The 25,348-nt window shown below is 49.1% G+C and overlaps 1 protein-coding gene and 1 long non-coding RNA gene across 5 annotated transcripts in view; one reads left to right on the top strand and one right to left on the bottom strand.

The window, feature by feature from the left end:
* Window positions 1-1,056: 1,056 nt before the first annotated feature.
* LOC134379212 (uncharacterized) lies at window positions 1,057-4,743 on the bottom strand. Its single transcript, XR_010023706.1, has 3 exons — window positions 4,663-4,743; window positions 2,949-3,064; window positions 1,057-1,127 (listed from the first exon to the last, which is right to left on the bottom strand). It is a non-coding gene; the product is annotated as an uncharacterized LOC134379212 (long non-coding RNA).
* The window catches only part of MOCS1 (molybdenum cofactor synthesis 1), a 35,454-nt gene continuing 14,486 nt past the window's right edge, over window positions 4,381-25,348 (top strand). For 3 of the 4 annotated variants that reach the window (XM_063098396.1, XM_063098395.1, XM_063098398.1), the window contains exons 1-4: window positions 4,381-4,594; window positions 9,844-9,982; window positions 11,502-11,669; window positions 14,348-14,512. In XM_063098396.1, the coding sequence (XP_062954466.1) occupies window positions 4,472-4,594; window positions 9,844-9,982; window positions 11,502-11,669; window positions 14,348-14,512 (595 nt within the window). In that variant the 5' untranslated portion in view covers window positions 4,381-4,471. The remainder of the gene's footprint in view (window positions 4,595-9,843; window positions 9,983-11,501; window positions 11,670-14,347; window positions 14,513-25,348) is intronic. The other variant, XM_063098397.1, reaches the window with a different exon arrangement.

Below are 25,348 nucleotides of genomic sequence, written 5' to 3'. Positions count from 1 at the left end.
GTTCAAGAGAATGGAAAAGCCTAGATGATACACTAGAGAGCAAGGGCAAGTTTGCTCTTGTGGTAAGATTTTTTCACTGTTCTCCAATGTCTGCTTCCCCTCTCTGCAGGAGGACTAATCTTCTCTTCCCTTTGATATTAAATGTAGTGATGTGTGGAACTTCCAGGAAGAAGCTCTAAGAGCCACTTTGCTCTCTGCCACACTCTTTTCCTTCTCGGTAACCACCAGTGTTCTATGTGGATATTGACTGCCCCATCAGCCTGGGACCCAGAGTGAGGACAACACTGATGAAAAACAAAGTCCCCAGCTAACCCTTGCTGGACATGAAGAACAAGTGAGAAATAAACATTCATGGCTTTCAGACATTGAGATGTTGGGGTTGTTTGTTATAACAGCACAATCTAGCCCATCTTGACTGACACAGCCACCTCACTAGAAAGGCAAGTCAAGGATCCAAATCCACCATTTAATGCATGTTTACTGGGAGCCTACTGTGCATTAAACACCACACTAGGTTCTATGATTACAAATAATTTAGATTTGGCACCAGCCCTCAAAGGGCTTATAGTGCAGAAGGCATATAAACAGATAAACTATATCACTGTGTTGTAATTGCCACCATTAAAAAAAGAGTACTATGGAAGAGAGAAGTTCCTGAATCCTGTATCAGTCAAGGAATGAGCAAGAAATAAATGGCATACTCAGCTGGGATTTTTGAAGGGACATTTACTGAAGGGACCATTTTTGAGATTTAGGCAGAGTTTAAAGGGCCAATAGGAATATTTTGGCATCCAGTGACCATCAACAGAGGAAAGAAAATCCTGCCCCACTCTGAAGGGACAATGGTTAAAGATGGTGTTACTGGACCCAGTGAGAGCTGCAATCATGACAGAAGGGCCATATAACGTACTATAGTTGTAGAAGGTACAGGCATTGCCAGAACCAGAGCAAAACAGGGAGGGGTCAGAAGGAATAAAACTCCTACCGTTCTCCGATCTCCTGCCCTACCTCCTATTGCTGAGATCCCACCTGCACACCACGGGGAAAGGCAGGTGCCGTCAATATGGGTGGTGCTGTCAATATGCAGAGGTCAACCTCCTGGTCCTCAGAGCACAGCGGAGAGGGATCTGGAGGAACAAATGGAGAGTATCCTGAACAAGGTCTAAGAAAAAGAAAAATGATAGGAATAGTTGAAACAACATGTTCTAAACCTTCTATTTCATTGCTTAATCTAAATGCCTAAATTTGCAAGGAGAGCCCACAGATACCGATAGAGTAGGGAATAGGTTTACATGACTATTCATCCAGAGGGCTAGATACTTGAGACTCCTATTAAAAGAGAGAGACAATGGACATATGGCCAGAAATCCCATCCGGAGATGGAAGATGGGTGATGGATAGGGAATAAGGAGGAAAATATCTTCCAGTCAGCCAGAGATTATATCATTAGAGGTAAATTGTAAGATGAAAATTGCATCATATCTTTCTCACCTCGCCTCAAAAGTCATGCAGTATCACTTTCACCCTACTGTACTGATTACAAACAAGTTACAACTCCACCCAGATGCAAGGGGGCAAAATTAATTCCACCTCTTGATGGAGAAAGCAGGGTTCTACACCACTGAACAATACAGTAACCAGTAGCCACAAGTGGGTTTTTACACATAAATTAATTAAAATTTAATAAAATTAAAAATTCAGTTCCTCAGTCACACTAGCCACATTTCAAGTGCTCAATAGACACATGAGGACTTAGAATATTTCCATCACTGCAGGAGGTTCTATTGGACAGCACTGCTCTCTAAGAACTTGTGAGACAGGAGAAGGTGTGGACTGATAGAATTGTGTCCCCCAAGGTTCCTACATTAGAAGTTTAATTCCCACTGTAACTGTTGAGGGTGGGAAATCCTATTATGGTAATTGAAAGGTGGGGCCTTGAAGAGATGATTAGATTGTAGGACCGTGCCATAATGAATGGATTAATAATGGTGGTCAGGGGCATGGTTCTGAGAGCTTTAAAAGGAGAGTACATGAGTTTCTCTCTCTCTGCTCTGCCATTTTCTGCCATGTGAGACCCCTCTGCATTGCTGTAAAGCCACCACCAAAAAAACCCCTCACCAGATATGTTCCCTGGACTTTGGACTTCCCCATCTCTGAACTGTAAGCAATAAATTTCATTTTTCTTTATAAATCACCCAGTTCTATGTATTTTGTTATAAGCAACAGAAACGGACCAATACAAGAGATATTGCTGGAGCCATCTTGCAAAAATACAATCTGCCACTGGGACTAAGATAAATAGAATTCTATTCAGAAAGATGGACGAAAAGGGTGGCCTGGCTCACATGATGTTGTATACAAGGGTTGGCAATACTGCTGCTGTAAATTAGGAAGAAGAGAGCACTTGGGTTAAGGATCTCAAATGAAAGAGAGGGTATATACATAGTCCCAGGAACTAAAAATAAGGCCAATAGAACGGTATCACAAAGGGTGATTTCTAGACCAATAGGCTTCATCCCAAAAAAATCTACACATACAGTACCATGCATCCAATTTCAGATTCTATGGATCTCCCCAAATCCATTCATGGATTCCCCAAATCAGAGCCCTACTCTAGGCTGTGAGCTCCTGATATTTCTTTATGCCCTGCTATTAGCATAGTACCTGGCCCTACTGGCACTTAATCTCTACATGTTTAAAGAGTCACCTTTTTTCTTCAATGCAAGTAAGAATTTTAATATTCAGGGAGACATTGAAGTAGAACAGTCAGCATCCGGGAACCAGCAAGTTTCCCAGCACTAGAGGTGTTCAAGCAGATTTGTGATAATTTACAGAGGATTTCAGGCTTCATGCTAAACAGAGTAAGCTTTAAGGTTTTGCCCAGCATTGTAGTTCCAAGGTTCCATAAAGAGTGACAGTAAGGCCCAAGCAGAGGAAAAATCACATACAATTTGTATGAAGCAGGTGGAATCTAGAGAGGCTTCATGCAACTGGTGGCAGTGTTACACTGGATGGCTTCTTCCCCTGAGGTTAAGTTCTCTGGAAGGCTCTTCAGGCCTCATACCTGCAAAAAAAAAAAAAGGATTTTGTCCTCTTTACCCTCCATACCCAGTTTCCTTGGCAAATCCAGACATATCCAAATTTAGCAATGGACAGAACTTGAACAGTCCTCAGTGGGTCCTAAGGCCCCCTACAAATAGGCTTCTATCTGTCCTGTCTCACCAGTTTTAAACATTCCCAGACACATCTTCGTATTCCACAATGTATTATCTGAACTTTGAGTAAAATCAAAAGTTGCCTTGAGTCTAAGGCTAAAACATCTCAGCTTTTCTCACAGTCTCACTGCATTGGTAGAAGTCAGTTATATTCAGTCATTCTTTCCTCCCCCACTAGTCTGTCAATTCTTCAAGACCAGGAACTATATTCCCGCTTCCTAACATAAACTTGGCAGCCGGTATGTTCTGGTCAGTGTTTGATTCTTGCAATTCCACAGTGATAGAGTTTTAGTACAATGAATAGACTGGTTTGAGCATAATGATTATGAATATATACGTTTATTATTGAATGGGCATTACCAACCAAAGTTTAAGAAGACTACAGCTCTCTGTTTTTCATAAACAGAAAAAGGCACACCCATACCATTCCCAATGCATACTGAATAGTGACTGTGTAATTTAGAAATCAAGATTGTTCTGGTTTTGAAACTAGTTTTGCCACCTATCAGCGGTGTGACATTTAGAGTCTCTAAAACAAAATTTCCTCAGTTGCAAAATAGACGTTCTATTTATTCTAAGATTGCTGTAAGTATTAAATGAGGCTTAGCATGTTGCTTGGTGTGCAGGAAGCCTTCCAAAATGATAACCACTCATTCTGTGACTTGCTCCCATACAAGTCTTTTTGAACAAGGAAACCAAGGTTGTCAATGTCCTTTTGAGGCACAACTGGAGAAATGTATTTTGAAAGAGGAAGTTGACCATGCTACAATCAGGGTCTGGACTAGGGTAAAATAAGTGCGTGAGTTGTACAAGTGCAGGATCAATCTTGTTTTTATTTAAAATGTTGATACTTCATGGATTTTTTAGCATTGATCGTGATTTTTTGAAATATTGCATTAAAATATTACTTATCTTGATAACCGAGTTTTCTTGGCACCCCTTAAGTTTTGCAGCCAAGGCAGTGCCTCATTCGCCTGCCCCTAGTCTTACCCAGCCAACAACTCTTTATACCAGTCACACCACTATCTAAGCCCATAACCAGAACAGTTAAGAGAAGCGCCGCTTACCCCGCCCAGGAAAGGAGCAGTGGAAATGGACTACAACTCCCAGAAGGCCGCGCTCGCGGCGTTCTCGCCGATTGGCTGGGCGGACTCCGCCCCCCCCCTCGCCCGCCGGACGACCCGGCAACGAGTCCCGGGCCAGGGCCGTGCTGAAGCCGGCCACCCTGGCGACGCTCTGCCGCGCGGGCAGGCTCCATGGCGGCGCGGCCTCTGGCCCGGATGCTGCGGTGGCTCTGGAGGTCCAGCGCCCGGAGCTGCAGCTCGGGGGCTCCGGTGACGCAACCCCGCCCCGGGGAGCCCTCGCAACCTGCCGCGGAGGTGAGCCCTCCCCGCCCGCCCGCGTTCCACCTTCCCCGGGAGGGGCGGCCCAGTATGCTGCCCCTTACCCCGAGAAGTGCTCCGGCCCGTCCAAGAGGCCGCTTCTGGGAGGCATCCCGCGGCGCTCACTAGGGGGTGGAGTGATGTACTCCAGACGGACCGCTCATTGTCACCCGCTAGTCTAGCCGGAGGGACTCGGAGGAGGAGTCTCGCTTCAAAACCTTCCTGCCCCCACCCCCACCCCCGGCCTTGCCACCTTCTTCTAGATTGGAGCGTTGGCCAGAAATGGAGCAACCAGCAGGCTGGGACTTTGGGTTCAGCGAGGTGTTTTATTGTGACCCCTCAGCTCTGCCTCACACCCATCCTCTTCCTTACACATTTCCCTCCCTGTCCCCTGAGTAGAGGGCGTCTGTGATCAGGTGTCCCTGTGAAACCTGCTTTATAATGTGACACTGACGAAAAATGTCACCGCAGTGCCAGCAGTCAGTTGTCACTTCGTAGTCACAGAGCTCTGTGTCTCGTCTTGTCCTTCACTGACTCTCTTTTTGTTTCATTTTTATTTCCCTTGGGAGGGTTCAGTCTCATTCTAGAGCAGAGCAGAACAGGACCTGGCCTCTTCTAGATGAGGGATTCTTGCAACTCTTTAGGGTTTGTGGTAGGGTCCCTCAGTCCCTGACAGTACCCCTCAGAGTGTTTCATGACATAAGTTTTAAGTTTGTTGTTCTTTTGCTGATGTAGTTAGGGAATAATTTGGGGGAGAAGCATCTCTTTTCATTTGGTGAAACCTCTTTTCTAGACCTATGTAATCATTCTTTTCCCATCTCCCAGAACCAGACTTCATGTCGTAGGACACATAACAAGATCGCTGCTTCCCCATCCCTCGTCCTGCTCAATGACGGGGAGAGCTTTCACCTAACTTGCTTTCCCCGAGTCTGTGCCCTTCTGGGATCCTCAGCTAAGCAGGCCCATTGTTGGGAAGTGGAGAATTTATCAGTTCCTTGAACTTTGAACTTCACTGAGGAAAAGGTGGGAAAGCAAAGATGGTGAGAGATCTTTAAAGAATTCATGAAAAGGGAAGTTTTTTCATCCCCTCCCCTCAGTTTATTTTGTACCTTTCATGAGAGGACCTGTTCTAAGTGACTTTCATGTCTGGTTTCATTTAGTCCTTACAGTAACCCATGTGCGGTGAGTAGAGTCTGTATTTTCAGGTGAGGTAGCTGACCAGAGTTAACTTCACTCAAGTCACAGAGATGTAAAGCAGGGAGCAGGAACTCAAACTCTAAGGCCTGTGCTCTGTGCCTCCCCGCTGTAGGGAGGCCTGGGAGAGAGGCTGCCCCTACCCTTCCCTGACACTGCACATTAGCAGGTGAGAACATGGACTCTGGAGCAGAATGTCCAGGTTTGAATCCCAGCCTCTGGGTCTTCAGTAAGACCCTTCACCTCTCTGCCTCAGTTTTCTCATCTGTAAAGTGGGAGTAGTATCTACTTCATAGGGTGTTATAGGGATTAAAAGAGTAAATGTATATGTCTGGCACTTGTAAGTGCTGTGTTATATAAATGTTTGTGGTAATTATTATTATTATCCTTGCCAAAGTTAGCACATGTTGTGTCCTGTTAGTCCCCTTCCACCTGAACATGCAGGATAGCCGTTCTGTCAACTGTTTGATCACAGACATTCCATTCTCGATGTCTGCGGTAAGGCTGTACTCAGAAGACTGGGTGCTTCCAAGGGCTAGGTTCTCCTCTGCTTTTCTAGGTATTTCTCCACAGTGCCTAACACAGGGCTGTGTAGGCAGTAGGGTCAGCCCAACTAAAGAAGAGTCATGTGGCATATAGACAGAGCACCAGACAGGGAGTCCCGCATTTTTACCGAACCCACCAACAATTTCACCTAGTTCCTGGGGCTGTCACTTCCCCTCGATTCATGTCTATAAAACCAGAGGGTTGGACTAGCCTATTTTTATGCAGTGGGCGAGGGCACAAAATCTGTCTGTTAAGAGAATCTCAGAGATGAGGGGTCTTCCAAAAGTTTGTGGAGAGATTTGTATTATCCTTTAATTCTACTTTTCCATGAACTTTTTGAAGTACTCTTGTATGTGTAACCCATCCACAAAATTTGGCAGGAGCAGGGGTGGGGACATCTGGAACCCCTGCCCCCATCTTCCCTTTCTGCAGGGTCCCTCTCCCAACACCCCCCACAGGGCTCTGGTGGTTTGGTTTGGGAGAGCCAGGATAGAAAGCCACTGGGCATTGTGTGTCAGGGCATGGGTGTGAAAGATACAAGTGAAGTGAAGTGGGAGGTGGCTGTGAGGACAGTGGAAAGGGGTCTTTGGGCTGGGTCCAAGGACAGGTCAAGCAGCTTCTACAGGTGGAAAGGGGATGCAGTGATGCATGGATCAGAGGGGAGGTGGAGAGGGGAGACACAGCGACTTGCCATCTAGTTTGGGCAAGTGGCCCAGACAGTCTCCTCTGCAGAGTTTAGCCCAGCTGGGGCACAACACACCCATCTTTCTCCCTTGAGGCCTCCATGTTGGGGCAACAGTGGGATGGCCTGAGTCCCTTGCTGCCTGTGGCAGGGGCAGGGAAAGAATGTCTCTGGACAAGGCAAAGGTGCCAAGGGAGCCAGGAAGAACAGATGCTGGCAAGGGGGTTATGTAGGAAGTAAGTGAGTGTGGGAGAAAGGAGGAGGGCAGCAGGGCCTGGCGTGGGGGTGAGGGAAAGGGGAGAAAGGAGACCTTTCAGGGGCTCGTCATCTTAATTTCCAATCTGCCTGCTCCTCAGAATCCATCTGTCACTGAAGTGTGACTATCCTTGCCAGGAGCCATAGGTGTAAAGACCTCACACTTAGGGTGGGAATGGAGGGAGAGGGAAGAAGAGCCAGACATGAGGCTAGGCGTTTTGCTGAGTCCTCTCATTTCTGACTTAATTTTGAGGGTTCTCTGGTATACATCATCCCAGTAGCAGATAAATTGGGGCCACTGACATCTGAATTTAGAATGTGCTGTTTTTCTTCTGAATAACCTTGTCTACACTCTAGAGCTATTAGGTGGCTGGCCCTTACCATTCAAATCAACTGCCCAAGGCTAATGACGGACTTCTAAGGAAAGGCACTTTGAGGGCAGGGCCCCTCCCTTAACTATCTCCTTTATACCATCCTTCCCCACCCTCACCACACCACACCACACCATCTGCTTTGGGTAGACAAGAGATAACCAGTAGCATGTGGCAGCCCCCCTAGTGCCTGATTACTAGCACTCATACCAGTGGTCCTGGGGAAGCTTAAACCCCACTGCTTTGGGTGGTGTATAGCAGGTCTGAAACCCCAGCTTCAGACCATCTTCATTAGCAGGGTCGGAAGACCAGGGTCTCGCAGGGCTGGGCAGTCAACACAGACACATAGTGGTGCTCCTCCATGAATGAGTCTAGATAAGTCACTCAAAAGTTCTCAGAAGTGAAATCTGGCCAGCCCTTCCCCTGACCAGAACCCAGTGCCTCGTTGCCTTTCTGATTGCTTCATCACACCGCTTGTTCTGAGTTTCTGCTGAGTCATAATCTGTAGTCCTCTCACTTACTCCGAATCCTGGGTTTATTTTGGGTCCTCCCTCACCCGGCCACACCCTCCAGTGTTTCAAGTTTACAGTAAGGGGGCATCTTGGCAAGCAAAGGAAGAGGTGGAGTGTGGGATGCCTAACAAATGACTGAATTGCAAGTGGCTGTTGATAGAAACGAGGATGCAACTCAGCCATAAATCCAGATTCCAGGGTATCTCATCTCCTGGACTCTGATGGTCAGTGAGTTTCTTGATTATGGAGTGTCCCCTGCGGTACCACCAGGGCCACCTGTGCGGGGAGGAAGTGACTGTTAGGATTACAACAGACTGCAGTTCCGAGAAGTGACTGCTGCCAACTCCCCATGGTGTCACCAGCAGGGTTTCTCAGAGGAGGTGGGGAACTGCTCTTGGGGTAGGAGAGTGAGGAAAGTTTTATGGACCCAGGAAAATCATGGAAGCTCCCCCCCACACACACTCCTGTGTGCGTCCCCCCTTGGCTGCACATTAGGATCACCTGGAGAGATTGAAAAAACAACAGCCCAGAGATGCGGATTCAGTTGGTCTCCAGTGGAATTTTTTCTTAAGTTCTCCAGATGGTGCTCATGTGGCTGAGGAACTTCACAAGGTGAATGTTTCTTGCTCCTGGGTGTAAGTGTACGGTTACACTGGGCCTTTGAGGGCCTTAGGCCTTTGCTCTCTCAGATTACAAGATCATGATAATCCTAGGTGTTCACCCACCAGCATCTCACCCCCCACCCCATACCCCACCTTTACCCCTAGCAAGGTAACCTTAGCCCATGGCTGCATTCTTATTTTACAACTGGAAAAACAGGCCTGGAGAAGTTAAGCACTCCAGGTCACAGCTGGCCCAGAAGCCAGGGGCTGTTGCCCCCAGCCCAAAGCCTGTCTGTAGGCCCCATAGATGACTACCAAGGTCACAGTGTCTTCGTCCTAAAGATTCTAGAGAAGTGACTTCTCCCCACCCTATTCATTATCCTTCCTACCTTCTTAGACTCTCCCTGTGTAATTAGAGGAAAGAATTTAGAACTTGGAATCCAAAGACCTGGATTTGAATCCTGGTTTTGCCAAAGGTGTACTTGGAGGCCATCTGAGCCTTAGTTATAATAATCCCTTATGATGTGGTTATAGGAATTGATCAGAGGACATTCTTTGGAAACTCTGTTTGGTAAATATTAGTTCCATGGAGCATTTATGTCATCAGCATCTGTCAGGACCCAGGGTTGTGTTCTTAAGGGAGAGATAGGTTAGGGGTTGACAGATAGACTAGATCACATATGAGAAAGAGTGAGGTTGGCTCCCTCTGCTCTCTCCCCAGGGACAAGTTTGGGCCTAGCTTGAAGCAGTCTCCTCCTCAGACAATGGGTGCATAATCCTTCCTTCTGGCCCTGGGTAGGGTGAAGAATAATGACTGAATAAAGAGATCTAGCCTGCCCTTCCCTCCAACTTGCTGCCCAACTAAGTGCTTAGGGGGTGGATCCTTGCCTTCAGTCCGGTTTCCCAATCTGTAAATGAGAAGACCAATCCCAGGTCCCCTAGGATGACGGGCCCAGATATGTGGGAAGGTTAGCAGTGCTGTACAAATGTCAGGGATGAAGGAGGGACAGTGGATCTCTGGGGCTCTGTCAGTTCTCCCAGGTGGTTCTCCATGTGTCCTTCCTGCCCTGTCTCGTCCTTGCAGGAGCTGTCCAGGCGGAGACAAGAACGGAGGCAGTTCCTACGGGAGCACGCGGCCCCCTTCTCCGCCTTCCTCACAGACAGCTTTGGCCGCCAGCACAGCTACCTGCGGATTTCCCTCACCGAGAAGTGCAACCTCAGATGTGAGTCCCGTTCCTGGGCCCTCTCTGGGATTCTGTCCCTCTACTGAAGTAGCTTCTGAACTCTCCCCATGCCCAGGAATCCTCCTCAATCCTCCAATTCTGCTTTCTGACTTCCCCACCCACCACCCTTTGCTTGTCAGAGCAGGCAAGCTTTAGGGGTGAGAAAGGGGTCAGTGTCAAGTTTTATGGTTGTGGAAGCTAGGTTCTACTTGGGATTAGATTTGAGAACAAAGTTGTGATTGGGTTTAGGATTAAGAGTGGGTTCAGGGCTCCTTTTTCCTTTTGCTCTGCTGTTCCCAAAGTCCAGGACATGGTTGGGGGAGAGGGGCATGGTGGACATCGTGAACATGTGAAATAAACAGTAGTGCGATGGCCAATACTGCCAGCCGTGGAGATGCCCCAGTCCCATGGCAAATCAGTTGGGGCCAGGCTGCTACTCAGAGTAATCAGTTCATAATCCCACATGAGGAGCACTCTGAGGGTGTATCCACTGCTGGAGGGACTTCCACTTTTGATCTTCCTTCCTCCCTTCCACCATCCCTTCCTTTTTTCCTTTCCTGCTTCATCTTTCCTTCCCTCCCTCCCTCCTTCTTTCCTTCCTTCCTTGCTTTTTTTCCTTCCACTATACCTTACAATAAAAAATATGTTTACTTCATAGCTCAATAAATACATACATGTGTGTTTAGTAAATGTTCGATCAAATAAAACATACCACATGTGGTACGTTGTGATATTCTTGCCCATTATCTTCAATCTTAAAAGACCAGTTCTGAACCCAATCCCCAGGCATCCGCCGATTTGATTTCATGACCCTCTAACTGATCTTGACCTGATGCTTAATGACACTGCGCTATAGGAGGTGGTGGCGGGGGATGGCACCCTTCACCCACCACAACTCACCTCATTTACCCCATTCTGCCGCCTCTCCCCAAACAAGCAGCAACTCAGTGTTCCAATGTATAAAATGGGGCTGATGATAACCTACAATAGATAGGACAGATCTCAGAACACTTGTGTCTACAGAGTGCAGCAGCTTTTACCAGGCCAGAGAGGAGTACTCTTTCCTCTCCTTGTGCACACACAGGGCAGGAGCAGTTTGCCACAAGTGGAAGAAGTGAAGGAGGACGAGCACTGCCGGCAGGGTCGGCCTGGGCCCCAGCCTTTCCAGGCAAGCCCTGCCCAGCTGCCCTGGCTGAGGGAAGCAGTGTCCAGGCATCCCCCTTCCTCAAGCCGAGCTCCACTCTCAGCCGAGTTCATCATCCTTAACCTGTAACCTCGGCTTCCCACTTATCCCTGAGGGAGACTGAGGCTGGATGGGGAGGGGGTGTTAACATTTTAGAGATGAGAAAGGTGAAACTCTGGCTTGGGCATTGTCCACCTTGTCTTCAGTGAGGTCTCTCCTTATTGTCTGATGGGGTTCAGGAGGGACATTTGGCCTGATGGGGAGTGGGAGAGCAGGGGCATCATGGGCCTGCCTGCCATAGCCATTACCTACCTCCAGGTCCCTTACTCCCCTCAGGCCAGTACTGCATGCCCGAGGATGGTGTCCCTCTGACCCCCAAGGCTGACCTGCTGACTACTGAGGAGATCTTGACCCTTGCCCGGCTCTTTGTGAAAGAAGGTGTCAGCAAGATCCGGCTCACGGGCGGAGAGCCGCTCATCCGGCCGGACGTGGTGGACATCGTGGGTGAGTTGGCCGAAAGTCGTCACCACTCCTTCCTGCTCCTGCCTCATGCAGCTGGACTCCGCTGTTAATGTTAGCATTGATCCTGGCCGCTAACGTTCACTTAGAGCATTGTGCTCACATAGTCTTACAACATCCTCTGAGACAGGTGCTGTTATTATAAATATTTTGATGACAAAACGAGGCATAGAGAGGTTCAATAACTTGCCTAAAGTCACAAAGTTAATAAATGCCAGATCCCAGTGGCTTGCTGTCACATTTAGACCAGAGTTCTCACCAGGAGCCCACATGGCCTGGCTTCTGCTGACCTCTGTGATCCCTCGCCTGCCCCTGTGCCTCGCCCTTTCTCCCCAGTCACATGGCCGGGCCTTTGCACTGTGGTTCCCTTTGCCAGGAGCTCAGGGCTCACTGCTTGGCCTCACTCAGGTCTTGGCTCCAGTGTCGTCTCCTCAGTGGGCCAGCCTTGACCATTCTGTCTAAAGTGCATACCCCACACACCGCCCCAGGCACTCCCTCTCCCAGAAGTTGGCAAGCTACAGCCCATGGGCCAAATCTGGGCAGACACACATTTTTGTATGACTTGCAAGCTGAGAATTGGTTTTTACATTTCTAAATAGTGGGAAAAGAGTCAAAAGAAGAATAACATTTGCTACCACGTGAAAATTATATGAAATCCCAAGTTCAGTGCTCATTAGTAAGTTTGTTGGAACCTGCCCATTCATTTACATATTGTCCCTGGCTGCTTTTGCAGCAGTGAGTATATTTGTATATATACTCTTTTGTATATATATATTTGTTGAGTATATATTGGGTCTGCTTATTGAATGAATGAAGAGTGGGTCAGAGTACTGTCTCTGGGGTATGAAATGCTCCTATTTGAATCTCACCTGTGGCTCTTACTAGCAGCATACCTTTGGGCAACTTTTAAAATCCTTTCTAAGCCTCGGGTAAGTGATAATACCTACCTTATAGGGCTGCCCTGAGGAGGAAGTGAGATTGAAATGTGCAGCACTTGGTAAGCGCTCTGTAAGTGGCTGCCCTGCAGAACCATTTGCCATGTGCTGATTCTAAGCCCCATCGTCAGGCAGAGAGAGACCTTTGCTCGTGTAATTATAGATGATGAAATCAGAGGAAAATAAGCCTTTGTGTTCTTGACTGCTACACCCCCCTAACCCTCCACCACAGCTGCCCTGGGTGAGATCTCCAAACCCCCAGCAATCTGCCTCACTCCCTGGTTCAGTGAATGAGGAGTATTTCAACCTAGAGTACCTTCTTATGTGCCTTGTACTGTTCTGGGGCCATAAAGATGAATTCACTACAGGCCCTGCTCAGCCCATTGGAGGACAAGGCTACTGGGGTGCCCTGGGCCCCCTGACAGCCCTATCCCCTGCTTCTCCATGGCCAGTTCCCTCTAGCTCTCACTGCTCACTTCACTTGGGATCCTGCCATCATTCCTGTGCAGGACAAGCAGGCCCTGGCAAGCTGACCCTTGTTCCGGGCAGCTCTTCAGCTGAAAGGCAGGCCATTCCAGGAAAGGGCTGAGCCAGATGAATCCAGCTGGCTGCCAGGCCCAGCCCCCTCCTTCAGGCCACTTCCCCTACGGGCCACCATCCGGTATGGGCTCCACCTTCCTTCCCTGTGCTCCCTGCCAGGACCAGTGGGAGAGCAGGGGGAATGAGCATTCCTTACTGGTCAGCAAGGTGCAAGATGACTTGAGCACAGGCACGAGGACCCAGAGCTCTCCACGGAAGCCACTGATCCTCATGGTGGGAAGAGTTGAACTTGACAGCCCTGTCCCAATCTGACACTCCCTGGCTGTGTGAGCTTCTGCAGGTTCCTTCCCTACCCTGGGCCTCAGTTTCCTCATCTGTGGACTAGCCACTTAAATGGCCTTAACTGCTGTGATGTACCATGGTTATTGGTACCGGCTGATGGCATGGGATGGGAAAGGGTGATTACCATATAGACACTGGTTAGGACAAAGACCTGCCTGCAGTGACCTGCTTTTGAGGATTTGGCTCCTGCCTCCAAGGGTGGGAAGGATGGGGCAAGACCATCCCCTCCACTCCCCCAGCACTTCAGAAGGAATGCTGGCTGCAGTGCCTTGGATTCCTGAGGCACTGCGGGGACTTTTGGTGGAATGGAAGTGTCAGATAGTTCTTAATTCAAACCCTTTTTCTGTTATGTAGAGTATCAGGACCTGTGTGGTTGATTGTTAAGAGTATAGTCCTAGAGTCAAGTATGAGGGTTTTTCAAAAAGTTCATGGAAAGATTCATAGTATCTTTTTAATTCTGTTTTTCCAGGCACTCTTAGAAGTACCCTTATACACGTGGATTAGAATCTCAGTTGTTCTTACTAGCTGTGTGACCTTAAGCAATTTTCTTAATCTCTCTGAGCCTCTCTTCCTTTATCTACTAAATGGGATAATCATTGTTGTGGGGCTTCAGTGAGCTAATGTACGCAAGCCCTCAGCAGGGCACCTTCTGCAGTGAGCACTTGCTGTTTAATCTTTTGGTTATTTTTATCATTGTTTTTATTCTTATGTTTCTTATCAAACTTAACCTGGTTAATAGAGGTCTGTACAGTGCTTTTTCCACCCATCTTGTTTAGAGTGTTGCCTTCCAGCCCTTCTGGCCTCACCAAGAACAAACAGTCTGATGCCCTTCCTGTGTCTCTACAGCCCAGCTGCACCGGCTGGGAGGGCTGAGGACCATCGGTGTCACCACCAATGGCATCAACCTAGCCCGGCTACTGCCCCAGCTTCAGAAAGCTGGCCTGAGTGCCATCAACATCAGCCTGGACACCCTGGTGCCTGCCAAGTTTGAGTTCATCGTCCGCAGGAAAGGTGACCAGATATGGCATGGGGCGGGTGTCCCTCCCAGGGTTCACATAGCTGGGGAGTGTGTAGCTGGTACTAGGCCAGGGGCCCAGTTGCTTCCTCTTGGTGGCTAGGCTGTAGATAAGCCTAGGCATTTATTCTTCACCCCTCACCCTTGCCAAATGTACATCGGGAGCTTTTGGGGATCAGATGTGAAAGGATGAGGCACAAACGCAAGGCAGCTCACCGGAGAAGTTCCGATTTTATTTAGCAAGTACATCTGTTTTATAGGGTTAGAAGAGAGTTGATAGGTTTACAGGGGACATGGGGCATTTGGGGATTGGATGGATTATGTTGCTAAGGGGTCAGGAGCAGGGAGCCTGTGCTGATTGGCGTGCAGTTCGCGCCGGCGGGAAGGTATTGTGGCGCCGGTGGGAAGGAAAAAGGCAGAAGAGAAGGGTAGCCAGCGCCATGATGGGGCACGGCTGAAAAAGGGTTCTCATATGACCTAATATTCCTCCCTTTTTGTTAGAATAGGGGCAACGTCCTTTTTCTCTCTGGCTACTTCCTGCTGGTAGGGGGCGTCGTTTGGGAAGGGGTTGGAGTGTCTGGGAGGAATATGGTCAGGAGACCCCATAATATGGTGGAATATAAAAGAACCTCCTGGGGGGTGAAATGGATGAAAGTTCCCTGCAGCCATAAGTCGATAATCTGTTGAGTCCACTCCTGATGTGTAAAAACCGGGTGTCGGAGGAAAGGGCATCTAGGAAGGCAATCCATCACGTCCTGTATGTTTCATCAGCATGTGGTGAGGAGTTCCCGAGAAGAGGCGGAGGGTTCATCACTAGCTAGGAGTTGGTAGTTTCTAAGTAAAAGCTGGTTAAAAGTCTGGTTAGAAATTTTGCCCACTTGGGTTTGTAAAAACTTGAGTATACAAGGTAAAAAAAGGCATACCAGAAGGATTACAGAGACGGGGCCGAGCATGGGCCAAACCCAGGTTAGGAGAGGGTTGGACATTAGAGAAAGGAGAATGGGCTGGAGTCGGGTGGGGCACGCAGGCTGGTAGCTAATTCAGTGAGTTTAATCATGTTATTTTCTACCACACCCGATTCGTTAATATAATAACAACATTCTTCTCTTAGGAAGAGGCAGGTGCCACCTTTTTCCGCTGTGAGCAGATCAAGGGCTCTCCTGTTCTGGAGGGTCACTTGGGCCAAAGAAGTTATTTGTTTTTGTAGGGAGGTTAGAGATTTGGCCATGGATGTGAGGGCCCTTTCTAACTTGGATTTAATATCTTCGACAGCCCACAGAGAGTGGCCCAGGGCTCCTCCCGAAAGGCCGGCACTGGCGACGGAAATGGTTAAAGACATACCAACCAAGATAGGGAGGAAAGCCACTCTTTTCTGTCAGTCTGTGGGATTAAGAAGGTGAAACATTTCTGAACTGGTGTATAGGGTGAGCTGGAGAGCAACAGTTACGAGAAGGCAAGAAGAAGTTATGTTGGGGAGGAAAGTAGTGATAAGGGTTCTATTGCACCAAAAAAAGGTTCCAGGCAATGCATGGGTAGTATTTGTGAGGTTAAGACTGTATTGGCAAAAGGGGTCATTGAAAGATTTGGAAATAGTGGGGCCACAAAGGCATATTCTAGGAAGGAGGGTGTGGTTGCTGTTCTCAGGCTCCCGCAAAGGAACATTGGGTAGGGGTGAAGAGGGCAGTGGGGCCTGGGAAGGGTTTGGACGAAGGAGTGAGTCAGTGTTGTTGACTGGGACAGCGGCAAGCAGGGAGTGAGCCAAGGAGGCACAAAAAAAGCTATTTCCAGGGGAAATGGATGGAACAGTCTGGTTTAAAAAGGACAGGGTATCGGAGATGATCTGTAACCAAGTATATATAGGGGAGCCCGGGGCATGAAGGGAAGGGGCATTTTCTAAAGAGGATATGATGTTCTGTTCATAATGTTTTATGTCTGTAGAGACAAGAGATATAGGGTCATGAAGAGGAACATACTCACGGGCTATTTCAAAAGTTCCGCAGGGGTGTGAAGCATAGCCATTACAGTAAACAAAAGCAAGGACTCTGGTAGCCCATCGGCTCTCCCATGGGTCCTGGATGGTTAAAGAACACTGTCGTTTGCCGTCACACTGAAAAAATCTCCTACCAGTAGGCCCTCCCATATACCCTAACCCCCAGTGGATCTTACATGACCAATACGGACAGCCGCCATAGGTGTCAGGCCACCAGCAGCAGTAATCGCGGGTCTGATCAAAGAGGAAGCAAAGGTAAGGGCAGTTGGCTTGTTTAACTAACTTGGAATTGGAAAGAGTGATAGTGACAGACTCGGAGCAACCTTTGATGGAGCAGTCTGCAGTAGCGGCCAAATGGCTGACTTTGGTGTTTTTTGTGTGTGTGTGTATGACTCTCTCACCTTAAATCTCCATACGTAAGACACAGAAGAAGAGGAACTTTGAGGAAGTATAAAGAGAAAGAGGAGGAGGATATTAAAAGTGTTAAGAATACTAGAAGGGAGCATCCTTGTGGTTGAGGAGAGGAAGGGCAGGAATGTGGGAAAATCACAACTTCAGGGGATTAGATGGGTCCGGAGTACAAGAATAAGAGGGAGAAGGAGTAGATGGAGGGGAGCCTCTGGACTCTTCTGAGATATCCTGGACGCCGTTGGGGACGAGGTTCCAGGTGTCTGGTTTTAATCTAGGAATGTGAATCCAGGGAATAAAACGGTTACCAGGTAAAGAGAGTTTGGCGCCTGTAGGGGTGCAAAGAATAACTGGGTAGGGGCCCTCCCACTTGGGCATGAGAGGACCTTTTTCTTCTGGGGAGTTGTAATATACTAGTTGTCCAGGGTGGAGAGGCAAGAAGTTTTGAGAGGAAGCAGGGTCAGGAAGAAGCCAATCTTGAAATTTCCAAAGTTCAGAGTGGAGATGGAAAAGGAGAGGTAAATTGAGGTCTGGCGGTATTGGACCCTGTGAGGGAGTGAGCCCTGGAGGTAAGAGGGGATGCTCGTACATTATTTCAAAAGGAGACAGTAGAGAGGGGTTTTGTGGAAGAGCCCTTATCCTGAGTAAGGCCAACGGGAGTAGCTGAACCCAGTCCAGGTGTAGTTCTAAGGATAATTTTGTTAAAATATTTTTAAGAGTTCTGTTGGATCTCTCTACCTTTCCGGAAGCCTGGGGACGATAGGGACAGTGTAAGTGCCACTGAAAAGAGAGAGCTTGGGAAACTTTCTGGGTAATCTGAGAGATAAACTCAGGACCATTGTCTGACTGTAATGAAGTGGGCATTCCAAATCTAGGGATAATCTGAGAGAGAAGGATGGACGCCACTGTAATAGCCCTTTTATTAGATGTGGGGAAGGCCTCTACCCATCCAGAGAAGGTATCTACGAACACTAGGAGATGTCTGGTGCGCCGTACAGGTGGCATGTTAGTGACATCCACCTGCCAGTCAGCTGCAGGTGTGTGACCTCTGGCCTGGTGGGAGGGGAAAGGTTTAGGTTTTAAAGGAGTGTTGGGGTTAGTGCGCTAGCAGACTTTACAAGTAAGGGAAATTTCCTGTAGGAGGGCTTTATCTAAAGGGGTGAGCGTAAAGAAAGTTTGTAAAAAGATGGTTAAAGTTTGGGGGCTAGTGTGGAAGAGAGCATGTAGAAGCTGGAACAGGGCCGTATTGCCCACGGGGTGTATGTCAGTGAGGGCGGCTAAAAGGCAAGCAGGTTTATGTTCGGGATTTATGGCCGCTGTTCGTGCAGCCGTGTCAGCCCTGGAATTGTCCTGTGTGATAGGGGAGTTGTCTTTCTCATGAGACTTGCAGTGAACTACTCCTAGCCGGACGGGCAGATGAGAGGCCTCTATAAGTTTGGTGATAAGGGATGAATTAGTGATTGAGTTTCCTTTTGTGGTGAGTAGGCCCCATTCCCTCCACACAGCAGCATGGGACAACAGGATGTGGAGAACGTATTTGGAGTCAGTGTAAAGCGTGAGGGATTTACCTTGGGCTAAAATACAGGCTCTTGTAACTGCTATAAGCTCAGCCTGTTGGTTGGTAGTGCCTGGGGGTAGGGGTTTGGCTTCTATGATTTCGGTGAGAGAGGTTACGTCATATCCTGCATAATGGGCAGAGTCCTGTCTGAAAGAACTACCGTCCGTAAACCAAACGTAATCGGGATGAGAGAGAGGTCCTTCTGAAATAGAGGAGTGACAGGGCAGGAAGTTTTCTAGGGCCTCCAGGCAATCATGGGAAGGGGTGCCTATACCTGAAGGACAAGGTATGGGAAGTAAAGTGGCAGGATTTAAGGGGGGGGCATGGAAGAAAGGTGATGTCAGGGTTTTCGAGGAAGGAGGTGAGAAGGGACAAAACCCTGGATGGAGGGAGGGATTGAAGTCCCTTGTATGTCAGGAGATCCTTTAAGTGGTGGGGGGAAAGGATAGTTAATGGTGCCCCAAAAGTTAATTTGTATGCCTCCCTTTGTAAGAGCTGTCCAGCGGCTAGGGCCCTTATGCAGGGTGCCCATCCACGGACGGTGGGATCTAACTGCTTAGAAAGGTATGCTACGGGAGCAAAGGTGGGTCCATAATTTTGTCCCAACACCCCGAGTGCCTGTCCGCCCTTCTCATGGATGTACAAGAAGAAAGGTTTAGAGAGATCAGGGAGATGGAGTGCCGGCGCCTGTACAAGGGTCTGTCGCAATTTTAAAAAGGGATGGCGGGGGGAGGAGAGTAGGGGTTCATCGGGGGACCCTTAGTTAGGTTATACAGAGGTCTGGCCAGGAGGGAATAATTTGGGACCCAGGCTCTGAAGTATCCAGCTAATCCCCCAAATGGCAATATTTCAGCCTTTGTTTGGGGATGGGAAGGTCCATGAGAAGTTGTTTTCTGTTAAGCGTAATTGACTTTTTCCCTGGGGAAAGGAGAAAGCCGAGGTAGGTTACCGTTGACTGGGAAGTTTGGGCTATATGTGGGGAGACCCGATATCCTTTATTAGCTAAGTGATTTAATAGGTGAACGGCATCTGTTTGAGATTGCTCCCACGAGGGGCTGCACAAGAGAAGGTCACCTACATACTGAAGAAGCATGGAGTCGGGGTGGTTGGCATAAGAATCAGGGAGATCCTGGGCTAAAACCTGGCCAAAGATGTGAGGGCTGTTGCGAAATCCCTGTGGGAGAACAGAACAGGTAAATTATCGGGAGTGTCGGGTGTGAGGATCAGTCCAAGTGAAAGCAAAAATATCTTGAGAGCTTGGCGCTAGAGGTAAACTTAGTGGGGTCCTTAAGCCTAATGTGTATTGGAGAACACTTTGCAGTGGAGGGGCTTGACGTGTCCCAGACAACTGTGTTGACAGGCTCAGTTAATGTTGGAAAAGGAGGCCGTGAGTCCGAGTCGTCGGCCAGGAGTGCTATAAAAAACTGTGTGGTAGGCGAGGCATGGGAGGTGATGCTGGTCGTAACCCTGAGAAGGGAGAGAATATCTCTTCCCAGTAGAGGGATAGGACATTGGCGCATGACAAGGAAGGAGTGTGAGAAGGGTGTGGAAACATCTTGCATGGTGCATGTTAATAGGGGGGTTTTATGAGGGAAAATCTGTTTACCTCCTACCCCGACAATAGGAGAGGTGGAAGGTGTAGTTGGGCCCCAGAACTCCCTCAGGACCGAAAAAGTGGCTCCGGTGTCTAAGAGGAAGGAAATGGGGCGCCCATCCACCACAAGCTGCACCCTAGGTTCCTGTGTCATGATGGTCATGGTCGGGAACAGAGACCCAGGGCCCCATCAATCTTCTCCTGCTAGTCCCAACAGGTCGGGCCTAGATTGTGGGGTGATTGGCCCCTCTCCCCTTCGGGTGGCAGGGCAATCAGATCCCCAATGGCCCCTTTTGTGGCATTTGGGACAGGGCGTGGTTGGAGGCCGAGGAGAGGGGCAGGCTTTTGCCCAGTGTCCCTCTTTTCCACATTTAAAGCAGGTTCCAGGGGGCGGCTTATGGGTTTGTCGGCACCTGGGTTGCAGCTGTCCTTGGATTATTTGTGCAAGCATCTGAAAATTTGCCTGATCAGCTCTCTGCTCGCGGCGTTCCTTTTCCTCCTCTCTATTATGAAAAACCTTAAAAGCCACCATAAGAATTTCAGTCTGAGGAGTAGCGGGCCCCTGCTCTAGCTTTTTAAATTTAGCCCTAATGTCGGGGTAGCTCTGGGCTAGGAAATAGGTCATTAAAACATGACAACCATCTGGGGTTTCTGGGTCTAGATCGGTATATTGTTGAAGGGCCTTGGTTAACCTGTCTAAAAATTTGGAAGGGGTTTCTTCCTTTTTCTGTATTACTTCCTGCACCTTTTGGAAATTTACAACTTTTCGAGCGGCCCGCTTGAGGCCGGCTACAAGGCAGGAAGCAAAAACATCACGGGAATTTATGCCAATAGGGGTGTTCTAATCCCATTGGGGATCCTGTTCTGGAACTGCATTGGGACCTGTAGGGTGGTTAGGATTAGTCCTGTGTGTTTCGTCTGCATGGGCTCGGGCCAATTCCCATACACGCCTTCGCTCCTCAGGAAGGAGAGTGTTAGCTATCAACATGTATATGTCATGGTGTGTGAGACTGTAAGCCTGCAGGATCCACGGAAACTCCCTAACATAGGTGGTGGGGTCAGTGGTAAAGGAGCCCAGTTTCTTCTCTAATTGTGTGAGATCAGAGATGGAAAAAGGTACATGAACTCTGATTACCCCTTCTGGGACAGCCACCTTTCGAAGATAGTGGGAGGGACTGGAGGGAGCCCCTGTGATCTAGCCCGTGGAGGACTAAAAGGTTTTGCGGGAGGAGGGGAAATGGGGGGCAGCTGTGGAATTGGAGTGGAAGGAGAAGCTGAAATGGAAGATGGCGGAGAGGAAACTGAGGCGGAGGGGGAAGTAGGGGCGGAGGGAGACGGGCGGTATGTGGGTGGTTCATCCACAGGATCGAAAGTAGGAGGGTCAAGAAGGAGTGGAGACTTACAGGCCAGGAGGACTTGGGAGGGAGAGCATGAAGAACAAAGATGGGGATTTTGTCTGAGGAGGCAAAAGGCCTCGACATAGGGGATCGATCTCCTTCCACCACTTTTTGAGGCACTGGCAATAGTTAAAAAGGTCACGAAGGAGGTCTGGGTCTAGGGATCCCTCAAAAGGCCAATGGTTTTGGTTGTCCAGGGGGTACTGGGGCCAATCTCGAGTGCAAAATCTGATCAAGAGCTTTGGCTTAATATCTGGTGTAAGGGAGAGTACAGTAAGGTTTCTGAGTAAGCATTTGAGGGGCGAGGTTTCCTGAAGGGATGAGGAGGCTCCCATTGTGAAGTGGACAGAGATAAGGAAATCAAGAGGAAGAGAAAAAGAGAAAACGAGGAAGTGAATCCCTGGGCCGGAAGTGGGTCAGCAAAATCCAGGAGGCATCCCCCAAGGAGTTTGTGAGCCACGGAGGTTCTATAGGAACTGGATTAGGAGGAGAGTAAGGGTCATCACCCACACTTCAAGCTCCTAGGAGGCACAGTGCCGGAGGCCACGAGGAACCTAGTACTAGGATTTTTGGAACCCGTTTTAGCGTCCAGAGAGAGAGAGAGAGAGAGAGAGAGAGAGAGAGAAGCAGAAAGGAGCCTCCACCCTGAACCCTCACGCTCAAAGGCTGCTGGAGATAAGGGAGTGGATAGCTGGAGGGTCCGCCACTACCGTAAAGGTCTTAATGGGGTGTAACTTTACATCTCTTAAGGGCATTGGAGCCTTGTTGGTCGATAACTTCTCCGCTGTAGCCCAGAAGAGGGTGGCAGCCCTATAAGGGAGACTTACCCAAGGGTGAAAGCGGTGGTGAGTGCAAAGAGCCAGTGCCCGAAAAGGTGGACGAGGGTGAGCCGCCTTGGTTGAGACGGAGATGGGGCCCACAGTGGACAATCCCGCCTCCTGGGTTTCAGCACCAATGAAAGGATGAGGCACAAATGCAAGGCAGCTCGCCGGAGAAGTTCCGATTTTATTTAGCGAGTACATCTGTTTTATAGGGTTAGAAGAGAGTTGATAGGTTTACAGGGGACACAGGGCATTTGGGGATTGGATGGATTATGTTGCTAAGGGGCCAGGAGCAGGGAGCCTGCGCTGATTGGCACGCGATTCATGCCGGTGGGAAGGTATTGTGGCGCCGGTGGGAAGGAAAAAGGCGGAATAGAAGGGTAGTCAGCGCCATGATGGGGCACGGCAGAAAAGGGTTCACATACGACCTAATAAGATGCTAATGAACTAGGGTGACAAGTCTCCCCCCTACCTCACCCCCAGTTTGCTCAGGACTGAGGGGGTGTCCAGAATGAAGGACTTTTGGTTTTAAAACCAAGAAAGTCCTTGGCAAACTGGGCCAATTTGATCACCCTCCAATGAGCTCTGAAGAAATGTGGGACAGACCAGAGTGGAAACGGCCTCCCTGAGATGCCAAGGTCAGCACGTGCACTGCCAGGTGGGGGTCCCCAAGCAGTCTCCCATGGCCCTGTGCCAAGCTGGATATAAACTCCTCCCCTTCACTTCTGCTGCAAATACATCCATCTCTTCCTCTCGCATGGCCTCTTGGGGAAGGGTCGAGGAAGACAGGTAGAGACAGCCTCGAGCTCTGTAGCTCATTAGGCCAGTGCCCGGATTCTCTTGGGCCATGGGCCTCATAGTGGGCAAAGGTTTTTCAGGGGTGGATATGCTTTGATTTGGGGGAGTGGGGGTGGCACATTACTGAGGTCTCTAGAGGATCAGAAGGAAGCCAGGGAGATCCAGCTCTCCTGCTCCTTCTTTAAAAACAGGTTCAAAATCAGCCTCCCTGCCCCACGTCCTCTTTCCTCCCTTTCCCTGGTGTGTTACTCCTTCTTATATCCTTCCATGTGCCGAGGAAGCACTCACAGAGTCTCCCCTCTATAAAGGGCTGCTCTAGGAGCTGTGGAGGGGACAGAAGACATAGAAGACGTTGCCTGGCCTTACAGGCTACTAAGGGCCAAAAGATATAATCCCATGAGACAACCTTTGCTTGTCTTGTGGTGTGGATTAAAGTGCTACAGGGAGGGAGAGAGAATTCCTAGTAGGAGAGAAGAGGGAGGGCTTCATAGAGGAGGTCTTTATACTGGCCTTGAGGAACAGGGAGGGTGTCCCGCGCTACCGTCTCGCCAGCAAGAACGACGCGGCACACAAAGGATCCTTCTGCAGATCAGCTTTAATGCATCTTGAGAGGGAGAGCATAAGCTTGCCAAAAATGGAGACCCCGAGCGAGGGAACCCGCGCCCTTTATATAGAGACTGCTCCTCGCCTAGGACGTGCTCCTACCTTATTGGTGGCTGCCTAATTGGCCCAGGCGTGTTACCGAGCAGCCCTGCCCTCCACCGGAAATCAGCGCCATCTTGTAATGGCGATTTCGGGCAGCTCCTCACATCTCCCCCTTTTTTATCATTTAAAGCGGCTGGTACAAGCTCGGCGGTCGCGGACAAATTAGCCAGCGTTCCTGTCCTAGGTCGTCCCTCCACAGACTTTGACCTTACCCGTCATAGGTTGACCCTATCGCCACCGGGCACCATGTCTTAGGTTGGTTCAAGTCTGGGGGAAGTTGCCCGTCTCTGGACACACTGGAGCCTGTTGTTACACATAGACCTGTTTGAGCAAGGGCGAACTCCTCTGAACAAGCTTCAGGGAGGCCAGCCAACAGGAAGGGGGAAGGGGAGTCAGAGCAGGCTAATCCTTAAGCATGGACAGCCAAACGTCAGGGTTGGCCCCCTGTTCCAGGGCTAGAAATGCCTGGGCGATGACTACCCTGTCTCTCTGGGTCTGGGCTTTTAATCTGCAGACCAACCATAGTAGGAGCACAGTTCCCCCACATAAGAACATGCCAACCCCAATCACTCCTGCCCACTCCTTGAAGTGGGACACGGCCGTTTTAATCCATGAGGACAGTCCAGCTGCGAAGGAGACATCCACTCTTGTTGAATTCACGGACACAATGGCCATGCGCAGCTGGTTTATCAGGTTGTCAAATTCTCTCGTCCAACCTGTTGAAAGATGCTGGGATAATTGTTTAGACAAATTTGCAGCTTTGGTATACTTTTCATATTGGATACTGGTGACACATAACCCTGAATATTTCCATTGACACCCCAATTGAGCAATTTGCCATAAAACGTCTATTTGTTCCTGCACAAGATCCACCCGCTGGTTAACCACCATTAATCCTCCCTTCAGCTGAGCGTTTAGCGCAGTCTGTGTTTCTAGGGCCTGTGTTACCGCGGAGGACAAATTATTCAACGTGGTGGCAGTCTGTACCGTGGTAGTCAAGGAGACGGCAGCAGCTGTGGCTGCACCCGCCGCCAGGGATACGGCGGCGACTATTGCCGCAGTGAGACCAAAATCCCTCCTCTGCCTGAACAAGACCATAGTATTGGGAGCTTCTACTGGGACAGGAATCCATCTAGGCATTCGAGCAACTATGGCCAAATTGAACAGCGTAGCATTCCAGCACTGTGCATAAAAGCAAGTATAGTTATCACAAGCAATCTGACTCCTCTCATCACTAATATTAGTTAAAATAAACATGAAAGGAGGATAAAGGCAAACTGGTGTTGGCGGGACAGAGTAATTTGTTCCAAGCTGTTTTATGGACACAGTGGATTCAAAGGACTCAGTCACATTCCACTCAAAAGAGGCATTTCCCCAACCACCGCCTTTTGAAAAGGCAAACGGTGAAAGGTCCGTGCAGCTGCCATTTACCCCACACAACAGCCAAACATCAAATGGGTTGGAACGGATCGCCATCGTGGGGTTTTGATATGTCCAATTTAGGCCTGGAGAGGTAGCATTATACTGGGTACCCATATAAGGCGAAAAGGTAAAGTAATTT

Source organism: Cynocephalus volans, chromosome 5 (genome assembly GCF_027409185.1).
Source record: "Cynocephalus volans isolate mCynVol1 chromosome 5, mCynVol1.pri, whole genome shotgun sequence".
NCBI lineage: Eukaryota > Metazoa > Chordata > Mammalia > Dermoptera > Cynocephalidae > Cynocephalus > Cynocephalus volans.
The sequence above is the reverse complement of the archived record's forward strand: the minus strand, read 5'-3'. Positions and strand labels throughout refer to the sequence as shown.